At 41.3% G+C, this 17,226-nt stretch overlaps 1 protein-coding gene across 1 annotated transcript in view; it reads left to right on the top strand.

The window, feature by feature from the left end:
- LOC125440610 (collagen alpha-6(VI) chain-like) overlaps positions 1-17,226 on the top strand; it is a 77,413-nt gene that overhangs the window by 29,484 nt on the left and 30,703 nt on the right. Inside the window, exons 10-22 of the mRNA XM_048510474.1 lie at positions 209-549; positions 2,973-3,051; positions 3,970-4,115; positions 4,196-4,288; positions 7,209-7,262; positions 8,875-8,946; positions 9,365-9,391; positions 10,760-10,804; positions 11,170-11,223; positions 12,655-12,717; positions 13,538-13,603; positions 14,469-14,522; positions 16,093-16,155. Coding sequence (XP_048366431.1) covers positions 209-549; positions 2,973-3,051; positions 3,970-4,115; positions 4,196-4,288; positions 7,209-7,262; positions 8,875-8,946; positions 9,365-9,391; positions 10,760-10,804; positions 11,170-11,223; positions 12,655-12,717; positions 13,538-13,603; positions 14,469-14,522; positions 16,093-16,155 — 1,157 coding nt within the window. The remainder of the gene's footprint in view (positions 1-208; positions 550-2,972; positions 3,052-3,969; positions 4,116-4,195; positions 4,289-7,208; positions 7,263-8,874; positions 8,947-9,364; positions 9,392-10,759; positions 10,805-11,169; positions 11,224-12,654; positions 12,718-13,537; positions 13,604-14,468; positions 14,523-16,092; positions 16,156-17,226) is intronic.

The following is a 17,226-nucleotide window of genomic DNA, read 5'->3' as shown; positions in this document are numbered from 1 at the left end:
AGGTCAATGGCAGTAAGGCACAGGATGAGTCCCTGAAATGACTACTGTAGTGTTGTGATTTAATATATGCCAAATACACAGATCCACTGGTTGCAGTTTCTAATTTTGAATTCTGAGTGTGTCATTCGTACACCAAGGGTCAGTTGGGAAGATTGCAATGAAATATTACTGGCAATATAATTACATGGATTCTTTTGCTTTTTCACAGATTGTGACATTGACATTTCTGTGGCAGTTGATAGTTCCAGGCGTGCATCAACAATGCGCCTGAAGCAGACAATGCAAACCCAACTGCTCAGGCTAGTTCCTGCAATGGCTTCTATGATCAATATCAGTTGCCCCGTTCAGCCCCCCATGAAAATCAAGTTTAGGTTCCAAGTGTTTGCTGGAAATGGTCTATCCTTGTTCGACTCTGACTTTGAAATGTTTGATGAAGAGATAATTCAGAAATTCTTGGATGTGCAAACCACAATGAACACTTACTTGAATAGAAGCTTCATAGAGGCCTTTTGGGACAGATCTTTCAGTGAGGCTTCCACTAAAGTGAAGGTAAACATCTGCTTTTTTTGTATGATGGAAAAGGTTTCAGGTAATGAGAACATGGGATGTGGAAAGTTATAGAATAGCCTGATCTTGTCAGATCTGGGGAGCTAAGCTGGGTTGGTACTTGGAAGGGAGATCTCCAAGGAAGGCTCTGCAGAGGAAGGAAATGGCAAATCACTTGCCTTGAAAACCCCACTGGGGTCACTGTAGGTCGCGTGCAACTTGATGGCACTTTACACACACGCAATGAGAACATAGTTGGAAACAGTTTTAAGTCATTACCTGTTTTGTTCCAGGCATGGTGAGTCATGATCCGTTGCAAAATAATTTTCCATAATGTCAAATAATGTCATGATCCTTCACTTTCCATGGGAAGAGTTACAGTTGCTTCAAGGAAAGAGGAATTTGCTAGATTTCCATCTCAAATAGCAACCAAGCTGCCCGGGAACGTCTGTCTTGTACCAACAACTGTGTGAAGACGAGGTTGGAATGGAATTGGTAAAACAGCCTGCAAAGAACCTGCCCTAGTATTACTATTATGGCCTTTCCAGTTTTGTTGAGTTCCTTTACCTAATGGACCACTGTTGCAAACACAGCCTCCTTGTCTCCCTTCAGGCAGGGACAGTCACTTGCCTGAATCTTCTGCCTAGCAATGAACTGTAATGTAACAACTGCAGCTACCTGGCTCCCATTCTGTGAATCTCTCAGCCAGACTTGGCACAGTATGGCACTATGGTGGGGAAGGTGGTGTGCTTTGGATATACCCTAAACTGTGGGCTGACTCAGAGCAAATGTGCAAGGCTGTTACTACTTTGTGCATTGATAGCATATCCTTAATAATGCAAAAAACTCTAACTAGATTATATTTTCTCAATTAACCTGTTCAACAGATGAACTTCTATTGTTTGACACAATCACACTATGAGCTGATAAGGAATATGTTCAGATTGCACTGAGCAACTGAAACAGCTGCCAAAAAAGTTTGCAGCCACTTGTTAATCATAGCCTTTGGGGAGGGCGGTATATAAATATAATAAATAAATAAATAAAATAGCTGATCAGGGGATCAGCTAAGAGTCCCGTTAATTACTGTAGTGTCTTAATTTCTTGCCATGTATTCTAAAATTGTTTAATTATAGCATAAACTGAGATTTAAAAGTGTCACATTGTCATTGTCAGGTAATTGTGATCATCTTATTAACACTCCCCAGGCGATAAAAGTTGCTCAAGGCTTTTTAAAAGGATATAACAGTAAAAGTACAATTTAATTTTTCTAAAAATTCCTGCTTATTTCACAAATGTTTACAAAGTTTGGTTACGGTAAAAGTTTTTCAAAGTGTTAATTTTAACATGTATCCATTTTTTTCAATCACCACAGTATTTAACAATCTCGTATGTTTTTATATATCTTATCTTCGCCCTTTAGAGGAGGAATTGTGACTTGTGGAATTTTGAACAACCATCATCATTCTCAGCTTTATTCAGTTTTAAAATACTCTTCCATCTTTCTCTAGTCATGACGGTGGAGAATTAGGAAGGGGGCCTCACAAGTGGAATAGTCTGGGCCACTCTTCCTCTAAGTCCAACCACAGCACACGGTTTTATTTATTTATTTTATTTATTTTATTTATATTTTAGACTTTTAGGCCGCCTCTTCCCCAGAGGGGCTCGAGGCGGCTCCCAACATGGCTGTTTTCCAACAGCAGCTCAAAACAGTATAACTTAACACATTTAAAATTCCAGCAGCAATCATACATAATTTAAAACAGCTCAACAGTATAACAATATAACTGTTCAAACACTTCAAACGGTTCAAACCGTGTAGACAGTCTAAACAGTTTAAAACAGTTTAAAACAATTTAAAACAGGCGCCCAATCCCAAGGCTAAAGGAGAGGGATAAGATAAATAATAAAGAAAAGGAAGAGGGGGAGAGAACAGGCGGGCCCAGGTGGAATCAACAGTGGGCCCGACCGAGATGGCAGAAGATGAAAAATTGGCAGCCTCAGTTTAGATCCGGTTTCAGTTTAGATCCAATGAAAAATTGGCAGCCTCAGTTTAGATCCATGTTTTAAAAACATATACCTAAATCTGAAAAGGACCAGTGGGCTGCTTTCTTTCTCTATTCTTATATTATCTCTCTTTTAGTTTTCATAAGGAGTGGAAGGGTAAGGTGCCAAAGATAGGTAATATAAGCGCTATGCCCTCAAAATTTGTGTATTTGTCCCTGAAAAAGCCTCCAGAAGTCTCTGCAGTGCAGTACAAACCTGGTTTAAGTATGGTTACCTTCTATGGGATGAGTATAATACGCAGTGCAGCTCTGAATGGTTTGAGAAAGTGTCCAATAAGGCACTGTACTGTGGTTTGGTTGATGTGTTGTTTTGTCAGACATGTATTTTATCCCGTTCTCACTACAAATGTTTCATCACAGGTCCTCACAATCTTTACAGATGGACCAGATGACAGTTTACAAAACCTCAAGGCAGCTGCAAACTCTCTTCGCAAAAAAGGTATATGGACATTCAATAGCATCACTCCCCATGTTTCTGAAGTCACATTGCATTTATTTGCAGGGAAGAGAAGGAATAGAACAGTCTCCCTGGTTTATTTTTCTCCTATTCATTATTTTCTCACATCCCCACAACCTCTGTTAGTAAATGCAGCAATCTCAAGTTGGTAATTGTTATACTGATTTTTCAAGTCTTATCTTTCTGTTTAATCAGTGTTCAAAGTGGCTACGTTTTGTTTTATGTATAATGTATATTAAATTCACAGATTCAACATGAGATTAGTGTACAGATGACAGGGATGCCTACATAACTTCCTATGATAGTTTTACAGTGTTGTTTCCAGAAAAATCATGGAATATGGTTGTACAACCATTATGATTGTTTATGAATCAGAGGTACTACTTATAGTCCCAGGAACAAGACAACATAATTTCTTAATTTCAGTTAAGAAACAACTAAAGCATATCTACTTAGCTCTCATTTAAGGGAGCGGATGCAAGATTCCGTAGAGGCTCACAAGGAAAAATTAGAGAATCTAACTACTCTGGAAAGTATTTAAGAAAAACCAAGACAAGACCTGTTGATTTGAAGGAGTATGTGATACAGATGAACAAAATCCAGTTTCTTTGATTTCAGAAAATATTAAGTATTAACCACCAAGCATGTTTGTAAGCGAAGGATAAGTTTGTCTGTATAGCTGCCTACCAAGTTTAATTCCTGAAAACATTTCCTGGTATGAGGAACCCCTTTCTTCTCTAAAGGAAAGCCCAGAAGTGATGTAATGAAACATCCTCATTTTATAGGTTTCATTACATCAAGCTAACCCTGTCTGGAGAAAGGCATTTATGCAGAAAATAAATTATCTACAGCCTTTTTGTTTGTTAGAGAATGAAATCAAGTAGCCCCTTCTTCCTGCAGGGCTTGACGCACTTTTAATGATTGGCCTGGAAAATGTTGAGAACTACAAGGAACTTCAGGAAACAGAATTTGGTAGAGGATTTGGATATCAGGAACCCTTGAACATTGGAAACCTATTACTTCCAAGCACCTTGTGGAGACAACTTGTAAGTTTCTGTATGGAAGAAGCAGTGAAAAGGAAAGGGTGCTTCTTTGTTCTTAAATGGGTGATTTCATTGTTTTGCAGAACACTATTGCAGAGCGCAAATGCTGCAAGGTTTGCTGCAAATGCTTTGGGGATGATGGACGGGGAGGTAGTTCTGGACCTCCTGGAATTAAGGTAAGACTATAGAAGGGTGATGCTATGTAAGGTGGCAATTTCCAAATTGTATGCCCCAGGAGGAATGAAGTCAGTGTGTGGGATACATCCACTACTCATGTCTTCTAAACTAGAGAAGTCCACGTGCAGCTCTAATTCACTGGAGCACACATACTACCAGCACATCAGCAGTGACATCTGTTGGAGTAAAGGCACCTAATAATGCAATTCTATGCACGATTATTCCAGTCTAAACTCATTCATTTCAATGGGCTTCGTTAGACTGGAGCAGGACTGAACTATCAGACTGCCTGAGTATGGGTGAGGTGCTATATTTCTTTATGCACTAGAGCAAGATTGTGGGTGTGGCATCTTTTCACTGAATAGAATGTCTCTCCTCGTCTAAGCTGGAAGCTTCTCAGACTCTTTCTTTCCCTGTGCCTTTGTGTTCTACCTGTCCTTGTGGTCTTGCAAGAGGCAGGACATCTCTGTGGGTCTTTCCTGTGTGTGACCATGCTAGGCAATTCCAAACATCTTCTGAATATAGAACAAATAGGAAGGGTAGGGAAAAGGTAAGAATGCTGCTGAATGCATAGATGCAAAAGCAGTGCATATAACCAAACCTACCTGCTTTTCAAAGAGACATCCTATGAGGGTTCTGGGCATAGTAATCAAGCATTTGGGATGAATAGTTACCTGGCATGCAGAATGTTGCCTTGGCACAACTACAAAACTAATTGTAAGCCAGGGTTGGAAGAAATCCAAAGAGAAGCTTGACTTCACATAAACAGGGCATCTTGTACAACATCACTTCAAATGTAGATGTTTCCAAAATTCTTTGCACCACTGAAGAAAAGCCTATGAAGAGTTCTTTTTGACAGTACAAAGCCCCACCAAGAAGCCATATTTGGCTGGGAAGCAGGTCACAGCGATCAGGACCGTTCTGCTAAGGTGTCTCAAGTTACTTTCACAATGCTTGAGCACATTGGACAGAAATGTATGGAATCCTCCAAACCGCAAACATGCAATAAAGATTAAAAGTCCAGTTTCAATTGGCATACGCCACTTTCTTTCCTAGTGTCCCTTAAGTGTAAGTCAATCTGTTTTCCTTGGTAACTTTTGCGATTTGAAAAGCACATGATTATTTTTACAGCTTTCCACAGAAAGCTGTTCAGACCCTGAATAAGGAGCAAAGGGACACTGCAGTACACGCACAGATCTAGGTTGAGGGGGGAAACTGACCCAACCCTCCTGTTAGGAAGAAAGAATGATGTACAGTGACATGAACTATTGATGCTGCTTCTAGACACCCGTTTGCAGGCTATAGGAGAAAATCTCCCCTTTATAATTCAGGCTTCAAAGGGACTTTGGTAAGTGCAACAGAAATCCAGGCCACAAGACGAAAGTCCAGATTTCTTTGGATGCATAGAGAGGTACAAATAAGTCTCCGTGGTGTTTTCCCCATGGCCAATGTATCCTGGGATAAGAAAGTGAACCATCCTGGTTTGGCCATGAATTCCGCATGGCTTCCAGACCTAAATCGGGCCCACCTTATTTTGCCTTATCCCGCGGCTTTCAAAAAACAATGATGTTGGCAGTTCTTTTAAAATCCCGCACCACTCCCATGCAAACACCACGGGAGACGGACTGGTTTATTTCTCCTGCCTCGCCCCCTCCCCCCTAGCTGCAGCCAATCAGAACGTCAGAAAAATGGAATCCATGCAAACTACATAAAAGTATCAAACTACGTAAATGTTCATATGGAAAATGAAGATAACCTGGGGGTCGTGCATAATTCTCTGGAGTTCTTTCTCCCAGCCTGAAGGTGCTGATGGGCAGCCATGCGAAGGGAGAAACAGGGATAAAAACACCTTGGGATATATGATCCTGGGTCTATCCCAGGATATTTTGCCCATGGGGAAAACACCCATGCATAACAAGAATATATTTAGCAACACAGGATACACTTATCTATTTATTTAATTTATGAAGTGTATACCCCATCTTTTTGCCCCAATCAGGGCCACTAAGGCTGCTAATTCTCTCCCCTCTACCACCACCAGAGGGCACAGAACGTTGGTGTAACAATGTCCTTATGATGGGCATTTCCCTCTTGAAGAAGCATGCAACAAACGTTGCAATAAAACAATAATAATCAGTAGAAAACTTCAGTAGACTGAATATACAAACACCAGGAATAAATTTTAAGAACCCTAAATAAAACCAGAAAATTTAAGAACCCTAAATAAAAACCAGAAGAAATGATGGATGGAAGAAATGCCATAGTCTAGAAGAACGTGGAATGTCCTTTTCTTTAGTACTCATTTGGCACCTGTATTACTTTCTTTAAGGTGCCAGGCCAACACATTTTTGTTTACTAAGTTTTCGGATTAACAGGTTGATCTTTTAAAATCATTTTATAGTGTGTATTTTAGTTTGAAAATGGTTAATTTCATTTTATTCTGATCAATAATTTTTTAATACTATTGTATTAAAAGTTAGTATTAAAAGTATTAATAGTATTAAAAGTTAGAAATTACAACCTTGCGTTTAAAAACCCAGTCAGAATTTAAAAAAAATTATTGATCAGAATAAAATGAAATTAACCATTTTCAAACTTGTTATGTTAATATGTAAACTGACTCAGGCAGGTTCTCCAGAAGAGAAGCCATAAAATTTTCCCAAATAAATAAACAAATAAGAGTCTACAAGAGAGGGAGAAAGGACAGCTCCTAGTGCTAGTTATTGGGGCTACCAGGAACAGAGCTAATTTCAAAATATGGGAACATTTGTATGACTGATTGACTGTGAGAGGGAGGTATTCCTTTGCCACCAAAATATCTCACAACACCTGATTCTACAGATGTTACTGGCAAGGTACAACCTCACTGAATTACATTTCTCATTCTCTCTCCCCCCCCCTTCCTTTCTTACCTTTCAGGGAGGGATTGGCTTCAAAGGATCACCTGGCCACCCTGGCGAGGAAGGAGGAAGTGTAAGTATCACATAGTTTGATGGACCAGAAAATACCTTGGCCCTCTAAAAAAAGGTGTCTGAGAGTATCCTTGGAAATCATCATTAGCCAGGAAGAGAATCTGTGAACACTTATTGGGGAGGGGAAATCCTCTGTTCCCTTTGCCCTCCTCTTCATCTCCTCTTGTTCTGCCCCATTTCCCAGTTCCTTTCCCCATTTTGCCCAATCAGTTTGTTTCTCCTCTTCACCTCAGATAATTTCTTCATTTGTGTGCATGTATGATTTTCCACCTGGAAACTGGCATCCCTGACTGTCACCCTATCATCCCAGATTTTTTTTGTTTGCTCTAGATTTTTCGTCTGCTGTTAGGCATATGCTACAAGTTACAGAACGTTCCAAATGTGAATAGGTCTTTTGAATGCTGTCATGACTTGGAATATGAGCTGGGAAGTCCACAATCCAAAAAGGACCTCAGACATGCTCAAATGATGGCCTTCCACATGCTACCATCATGCAGTCCCCTATGCCATATGGGAATAATAATGTTGACCTGCCTTGCAGGACTATTGCTAAGAGGGTATAATTAATTTACATGAAGTGCTTTGAACATGCAACAATGTACTTGTCCCCCCCAGATATGGGATCTCATGATGGAGAGCACATATTCAACTGGTGCTCTACCAGCTATACTGGCTCCAAGTGGAATACTGGATCAAGTTTAAGGTTCTGGTATTAACATTTAAGGCTCAAACTCAGGAGTGTCCAACTCTGGCCCTCCTGATGGGAATCGTAGTCTATGAACATCTGGAGGGCCAGAGTTGGATACCCCTGCCCTAAATGGTCTCAGGCCTTCATGTCTGTGGGACTACCTCTCCCAGTACATGCCCCCCCTGAACACTGTGTTCTGCAAATAACAATTGACTGGTGGTCCTGGGCCCAAAAAAGGCCTGGCTGTGTTCAACTAGGCCTGATGACATGTCTCAGTTCTGCATGGTCTTTAAGATGGAGCTGTACTGCCAGGCCTCAGGTTGAGGGCAGGAAAGATTTCCAACTTAACTTGGCTATTTTTTCCTGTTGGTCCCCCTCCTTTTCCTTTCTTGTGGATTATCAGTTGGGGTGCAGAGATATTGATAGGGTAATGGTTAATTTAATTTTGTAAGATTTGATTGTTGTGAGCTGTCCTGAGCACAGACAGACAGACAGACAGACAGACAGACAGACAGACAGACAGACAGACAGACAGACAGACATAAACTACAGAGATCAGATCCCCTGAAGAAAATGGCAGCTTCAGTGGGTGGATATCACTGCCGAGCTGCTTCACCTTCACAGACCCCAACCTCACCAGGTACCATCCTCAAGTCTCCGGGAGTTTTAGAAACTGGAGTTGGCAACCCAGTGTTTGGTGATGTTAGAAATTTTACTATGTGATCCTATACTTTTAATTTATCACTTAGGGCTGCTTATCATAGTGGGCTCAGCAGATGAAGATGTTCCTGATAAAATGCTATAGTAACCAAAAAATACAGCTGTGAATCTTCCATTGTGTATTGAAGAGGGACAAGGGCTGATTGATAACCCTAAGGATTGATAATACTGAAATGTCATTTATTGGTCTCTCTTTCTTCATTAGGGTGAACGTGGTCCATCAGGTCTTGAAGGAAAACGAGGAGAAGCAGGTTGCCTTGGCAAATGGGGTCAGAAGGCAAGTGGAGGGTCTTGTGTGTAATTATTTCCAGATATCTCCAGACTAGTATGCTGGTTACTTTTTCATTTCCAGCGTGTGGGCAGGGGCTTCCCTGGTATTAACCTTTTACTGTTTCCAACATGAATATGTTCTTCCTTGAAGCATGATGAACTTTGGACTTTATTTCCCTGTGCATGTTTCACAGGTTCTAGTCCACAAAAGCTTTTCTATGAAGGTGATAAGCTATGCTAAACTAGGCTATCCCTCTAGGATGAGAAGCTGTTGTGGGTAGTTGTTGTACTGCAGACATTGGTAGTGGAGCATAATTTTTTTCAGCTTCCTACTAACTATTCAAAAAGATAATCAATATTTGAATTCTGATTCCATATTTTCTTTAGGCATAATTCACTCACTGCATGTTTCTTTTAAATTGCAGGGAACAAGAGGATATCGAGGAAATAAAGTATGTTGTCTTTTGATATATGGAATTGGTATCATACAACATGCTGAAAAGTGTTCTTTTAGCTAGCTATTAAAACTTGAGAAAAAGAAGTGAACATTATCTGGAAAGTATGGTTTAGATAATATGTTTTGAATGTAGTTTGAATTATATTAATAGGGTTAAATGTGATCTTTTAAATGATTGGGTTTGTCCTATGTCCTACTGGTGTTTTGAAATAGCATTGACCAGTAACATCACTTTGCAGGCAGAATGCCTCCTATTATTTATTTATTTATTTACTTACTTACTTACTTAATTGACTGACTATTTTAACATTCTTCCCCTCCCCTTCGAAAGAGGTCCAACACAGCTTATAGCCCCCACAAAAAGTTAAAAATACAATTATCATGTCGTACAAATAAGACAAATGCAGTTACATAAATGAACACATGAAACTGCCTTATACAGAATCAACTCATTGTTCCATCAAGGTTGGTATTGTCTACTCTGATTGGCAGCAGCTGGTGGCGGATTTAGGGTAGGGCAAGCCAGGGTGTGAACTCTGGGTGTTACTTGCCTCGGGGTGTCCAGGCTGCCCTTTGCAAAGCAGGAAGCTGTGGCTTCTTGGAGGGTTGGTCTACCACCGTTAAGACTCAATGGGAGGGCCATCAATTCCTCTTAACAGCAGGAAGACCAGCCCCCTGGAGAGCTGGTTACCCGTAGTTGAAAGTCATGGGTAGACCTGATCTTCACAAATACCAGGTTTACCAGTACTTCTTAACAGCAGGTAGACCTGGCCACTGGAGAGCTGATTCCAAGATGGGGAAGACGTGTTGGAATTTTTTGAGTGGGGCAATTTCAGTGCTTTCCCTGGCTGACATTTTCTATAGATGCGCCCCTGGCAGCCTTGCTCCAGAATCTCAAGTGGATCTCTTTCACATCACCAATTCCATAATCCTTCTTACTTGGAAATGCTGGTAACTGAACCTGGGACCTTTTGCATGCCAAGCAAATGTTCTACGACTGACTTATTGCCCTTCCCCCTATGGAATATTACCATCTGGACCAGTGGTTCTCAACTTGTGGGTCACAACCCCTTTGGGGGTCGAATGACCCTTTCACAGGGGTCACCTAAGACTCTCTGCATCAGTGTTCTCCATCTGTAAAATGGAGAAATGTTAGGGTTGGGGGTTACCACAACATGAGGAACTGTATTAAAGAGTCGTGGCATTAGGAAGGTTCAGAACCACTGATCTGGACAGTTACACCAATAGCCAAAAAAAAAAGTTCTGTGTGCTTTTGTAGCAGACGATATGTGTCCCAAACAATATCTCAAAGGGTGCTCCAAAGAACTTTGTAATACACATCCTTCTTTAACTCTTTCCACAGGGTGAAAATGGAGATGACGGTCTTGATGGGATAAATGGAGAGGAGGTATCGTCTACACAGAAATGCAGTGTTGATTATAAATGCTTTAAATAGGTTTGATGATAGGTTCAAACAGATGCATAACTTTAAAGAAGAATAAGAAAACCAAACGATAAAAAGCTTTAAAACAGCCAAAATACCTAGTTGCCAATATTAAAGTATTAAAATCTCAACAATGTCTGAAAATTGCTTACACTTAGAGAGAGCAGCAGAGTCATAAAAATTCTGCAAATGTATTCCTGAAACACACTTGTTCTTGCCTCCTGAAAGGCTTGGAGGATCAGGCTGAGATGAGTTTCTACAAGAAGCCTATTCTGTTCTTTTTAAAAAGATCCTGAGATGCGTGTTTTTTTTTCCTTTTGGGGATCTAGGGAGAACGAGGGCCTCCTGGTTCTCTTGGACACAAAGGCAGCAGTGGACGAAGGGTAAAATTGATTCACTACTTTAATATTTGGTGGAAACCCCCATATCTTCATACCTATAAGTCACATCTCTGATCCTTCAGAAACTGCTTTGAATTTCTTCTTGATTAAGATTTGAACTGGATAGATATGTCATTTACATATAAGACCTGGCTGAACCTGCCCAGTCTTTCTCTCAGGCTATCAAACACATTTGTAACAATCCGGCAGAAAGTTCAGCATGTTGTTGTTTTGATTTCCTTGGAAATCAATAACAACAACAATAACAACAATAGTTGGTTTTTATACCCCACTTTTTACCATAAGGAGTCTCAAAGTGGCTTACAATCACCTTCCCTCCTCCTCGCAGCAGGCATCCTGTGAGGCAGGTAAGGCTGAGAGAGTTCTGAAAGAACACTGGTGGATTCTGCACAGCAAATGTATGATGTGTTGCAGTTGTTATATGTTTTCCTTTTTCACATATGTACTGTTTGGGCAGCAACTGGAGCCCATGCAAACAATCTGGGTTGCTTTCGCGCCTTTGCATGGAGACACTTCTTTTTTTTATTTCCTGCAACACATACAGAAATGAACCCCCACAGCCATGCCGATCATTCCACAATATGATCAGCTGTACTGGCATAGCTGTGCATGTGCAACACACAAAATAACGAAGAAAAAGAAAAGGAAAAGGGACCTTCCTGCAATGGCAGGTCAATAATGAAGGTGTCGCTGTAGATCAGTCCTACTCACTGCCATGGGGAGAAAACATGTGCAGAGGACTTTGTACCTTGTGAGGCCCTCAGAAAATCTGCCCATCACTTGCTGGGCAACCTGCACAAAATGGCAGGCGGGCAAATTCTCCTTGACAGTAGAGGGCACAGAACATACAGTGAATGGGTGGAATGGAGGGAAATAAAGCACGTCCTGCCTGGCTATTAGTGCAGGAGCAGCTCCAACCTGGGATTTCACAAAAGGTTCACAGGTTTAGCGATTTTCAAAAATCCTGGGATGAGGGAAATGAAACGGGGCAGACTCGTTTTGGGGATGGAACCTGAGTGAAGCCGCCCCCCCCCTGGTTTGTATTGCTCACTACACCCATTTTATTGCCCTGTGTGAAATCCACCTCTGACTAGCCCAAGATCACCCAGCAGGCTCCATGTGGAGGAATGGATTGAACCCTATTAGAGTCCGTCACTGTCAACAACTACATGACTTTGGCTAAAGCTAAAGTTTATATGTTGGATTATAATCATTCTGGGATTAAATCGGAGGATGCAAAGGGTTATACTCAGTGGTGGGATTCAAATAATTTAACAACTGGTTGTTTACAAGCACCATTTTAACAACCGGTTCTGCCAAAGTGGTGCGAACCTGCTGAATCCCATTACTGGTTATACTGGATAATATGAGGCACTGTATAATATATTAACTTCTCTTTTTTCATTGATGAAGGGTAGAAAAGGCCCCAGAGGAAGGCCAAGTGAACGGGGATCGTCTGGTTTAAGAGGAGACAATGTGAGTAATGGTGCCTGTTAAGCCTAGAAGTTCCCTCTAGTTCTCTGTATTTGGCCAGATGACTGTAAAAGATTCACAAAGGATAGGTCTATCAGTGGTTGCTAGCCTACAGAGAGCCTCCTCATTTACAGGCAGTAATCTTCTGAGACCCAGAGCTTTGTGTTTTGTTGTTGGTCCTCCGGGGCAACTGGTTGGCCAGTGTGTGAGACCAGATGCTAGAATAAATGGACCACTGATCTGATCCAGCAGGACTCTTCCTTTATTCTTATGCTTAATTGAACTCCAAGGTGTAGTTCTCTTTCAAGTTCACATGCATTCTAGTTAAAAGATCTCAGATAGTATGTGTTTTGGAAAGACTTCTGTCTGCTTGAGATCATGGAGAACTGCCGCCTGTTAGAGTAAATAGTGCTCAGTTAGATGGACTTGGTAAAGGCAGGCTAGCACATTCATGTGAGACCATTTCACCCTGTTGCTAGAGATCACCAGAATCTGGATACTCTCTGAGGTTCCATTAACTCAGAGTGCAACTATTTTCCTAAAACATATGATGTCAAAAATGTTTTATGTCAAAATGTTTTTTAAGACCTCCTACGATCTTCAGTCATCAAGCTACCCACTCAGATTTTTTTTCTTGAGTTAATTGTCCATCATCAATTATATTTCCTTTTGTCAGTTCAGGGGAAAGGTTACAATTTTTTTTGTGAGCCCACATTTGAGTGATAATAAATGCTGATTCCCCCCTGCCCCGTGATCTGAGTTTTTGAAGCTGTGGTAGCAAAGTAGATGCTGAAACACATCATCTCTGTTTGTTTGTTTTCAGGGATATCCTGGAATTGACAACGATGACATCGGTCCTCTGGGTCAAAGTGGAAGGCCAGGGTGGCGGGTATTCAAACATCTAGAAATTGTTCAGGACAAAAACATTTCCAGTAAAAGAAGCATGTATTTTACGAAGCTGAATTTTGTTTGCTTTTGCAAGTGAAACAGTTTCAGAGGATAGCTGCGTTGGTTTATAATAGAACAGCTACTAACCGGGATCCAGCTGACTGATATCACATGTACATTTGTTAAAGTGCAGGAAAACTGAAAAGTGATTGTAAGTCGATGCTTTAGGGATGCTAGCCTCCATGTGGGCCCTTGGGATCCTCTGGAATTACAGCTCATCTCCTGACTACAGAGATCAGTTACCCCAGAGAGTGGGCATTATACCCCACTGAGATTTCTGTTTTCCCCAGGCTCCATCCCCAAATCTTCAGGAGTTTCTCAGCAACCCTATTTCTATAGGGCTATCTATTGACAGAGAAACTCAGAAGCACATCTGAAAATGCCTCTAAATACATGAACCACCAACAATGAGAGAATTGAAAAGTATTTTGACAGGCACGTGTGAATTAGGTTGCAGTCTGAATATGCTGGACAGAAAGAAACATTTAAACATGGTGCTCCATAGATCCATTTGATTCTGGCAGACCTGTTGGATCACTTGGACCAATATAATCTGGCAATATAATTAGCAATATACTTGGCAATATAATCTGAAGGGAGAAAAGTTTATGTTACTTGACCAGGCAAGTTTACTATATTTTCATAGTGTTGCTTGAAATGAAGCTGCTGAGGAAGTAAAAGGTATACTGGATGGATGGGAACGTGTATCTTGAATAACAACTATTACAGTCTATCACAAGTCTAGTTATGGACGGTGTCTGGGCAAGAAACAAATGATAATTGAACCTTTTTATTGTGCATTGCAGGGAGAGCCAGGAGCTGATGGCAGGCCAGGAGGACCAGGAGAGCAAGGTGCAAATGTAAGAGCAGTCACTATTCTAGAGAGAAAAACTGAGCACGTGTGAGTGAAAGAGAAGCCAATGTTATAGCTGATTTCATACTGTCATCAGAGGTGGAGTACTCACGGGGACATGTATGGTCACATGTCCCTGGGTGCATGCCAGCAGGTCATGTGGGGGGTGGTGGAGAATCACCCCCATACCCCTCCCTTCAGCCCCATCCCACCAGGAGCCTCCACTGGCCGAAGGAGCAGCCTGGCTGGGCCACCACTGGAACAAATAAGTGGGGCGGGGGGGGGGCACCCGGAGCAGGTGCTGCCCCGGGCACCATCCCCCCCCCATGCCTCTCACTGTCATACTCATCTCTTCTTTGGTTAAGGCTTTGTCCTTGATTTTTTTTTTAAAAAACCAACATTAGACAAAGATTATTTAATTTCTAGGCAAGAAAGTAAAGTTAGATCTGTGACAAAATGTTTCTTTGCTAGATTACTACTTCAATCCTAAATAGAGTTACACCCTTCTAAATCAGTTAAAGAGAACAGGCTTCAAAGGGTGTAACGCTGCTCAGGAGTGCTTTGTTCATTTGTCAAAAAAACTGCTGCTTATGGCACCTCTTCAGACCTTTAATTGCTCACTTGGCAGAAGCATCAGGGGACTGCCCTCTTTCCTAAGCTGAGGAGGTAGGGTGCTGCTTCTCCTTTCTTTCAATAAACAAGTTCCAAGCATGTTATGAGCATGTTATGAACATGTTTCAAAATGGCAAGCATTTTGACTAGTTTCTTAAAAATATAGGTCTGATAGATAAAAAGGCCTGCAAGAATAGAAGTAATGGATATCTTGTCACTTAAACTAGAGCTGCTGATTAAATTCTCGAGTGCCTCATAGGGCAGCAGTGTATACCATTTCACATAGACATATGGTTTAAAGTGTTATTGTTCGTTCCAGTTCAGAATGTCATAATTATTTTATTCCCCATACTTAGGGTCCCAGTGGCCTCAGAGGTCCTCATGGCTTAAAGGTCAGTATTCACTTGCTATCAGAGGAATTAGTCCCGCTGATATGAGACCCAGAGTCTGAGACTCAGTGTCACTATATCCTAGTGATGAGGGGTATGCCTTGATAAGGGTTTTTGAGGTGGTTGGTAGGATTATTTCTGAGGAGGGTTGTGGAAAACCTGCTCCATGGTCTGTTACAGGCTGAGATCTGTAGGCAGAAGTTGATGGTATTTTGCTGGAATCTCTCAAGGGTTTCTTCCCTTGTCCATCCAGATGATGATGATAATTATCACTATATCTCAGCATTCTCCAGCAGAGAATTGGTGTTGCAGAATAAGAACTGTGAAAGTGTTGTTCTCCAGCTGACTATGAATATGTGGGCACATGAAAACACAAACTGCCCAAAAGCCTGTGCCCAAAAGAAACTGTGGGTGATGACAAAGTAGCAAGCGAATTATGGTCTCAATATTTTTTAGAGCTAGTAACTGATTACAGATTACAACTAGGCACTAATCAGATAAGCTTATTTTAATAGAGTTTGCAAATGTTTGGAATTGTTCATTCTCTTTAGTATTTCATGTTGTATATTTTGGCAGGGTTTACCAGGAGAAGATGGGGGACCAGGTCATATTGGTGAACCTGGCCTGCAAGGCCCACAGGTACTCCACAAGCTATGTGGGATAGTAGTTTTTAATGTTACATAGAACCTGTATAGAAACAGGTTCTATATAGAAACACATAGAAACACAGTTCATGGCGTACCCATGTTTATGGTGGTTTGTAGTAGGTTGCTGAAACTGAATTCTTTAGTAGATATTTATTTACATTTCATGATCCAGGTGTCAATCAGGAACATAACCTGTGAGGTTTCACTGGGAGGTCTCTAGTCACTGCTATTGAGCACCATTGAAGGGGCAAAGGAATTAATGGCTGTTAATGAAGAACATAAGGTGGCAATGGAGACATGAGGGAGATCTCACAAGATCAAGCAAGGCTGCTGAATGGTACCTGCTATGGGTGCAAGTACTGATGGCACTCATTAGTTCTGGATTCTGCTCTCTACTATGAATGTGTATAGTAGGTACCCCAGTGGTGTCTACCTTTTATCTTGTCATTCCTGCTAGTAAAGATACAAATGATCTTTTCTTTTTAGTGGTGGACAGTAGCTTGAGCTTGCCCAAGAAATCATTATGCAATCCTCATCTTAATTAAAGTTGGGATGAACAGGAAGACAGAGGGCATGTTTGTGCTTTATAAGCCCTCCTCTGTATGAGCCCTCCCACTGTATGAGCCCTCCCACTGCCTTCCTGGGCAAGCTCACACCCCACTAGCTCCTTTCTGTGGGTGACCAGCAAACGTCACCCCCTTGCCCTTGAAGGGTGGGGAATTGAGCTTGTTGGGAATTGTTGTGAGAATAAACCACGGTTGAGCGAAAAACTAAGGTCTGTCCTGCTTCCTGCCAAAACATCTGTTCTACTGTATTTTGTCACCAGGGTGCCCCAGGTGAACCAGGTGTACCAGGACTACCAGGAGCACAAGGTCTATCAGGCATCCAAGTAGGTTCTAAATTAAATGTCCTCAACAAACCTTTCTAAATTGATCTTTGGTTCTTCAAAAGCAAAAAGAGAATAGTATAATTTTGCAGTTATTCAGTGTAACCCTTTTAGCCTTAAAACAGCCAGGTTAATGGTAACAGGATTGTGGCTGTCCCACTCAAAACCTGAAGACAC

This window comes from Sphaerodactylus townsendi, linkage group LG11, assembly GCF_021028975.2.
Source record: "Sphaerodactylus townsendi isolate TG3544 linkage group LG11, MPM_Stown_v2.3, whole genome shotgun sequence".
NCBI classification, from domain to species: domain Eukaryota; kingdom Metazoa; phylum Chordata; class Lepidosauria; order Squamata; family Sphaerodactylidae; genus Sphaerodactylus; species Sphaerodactylus townsendi.
This window is presented reverse-complemented; position numbering and strand designations above follow the sequence as displayed.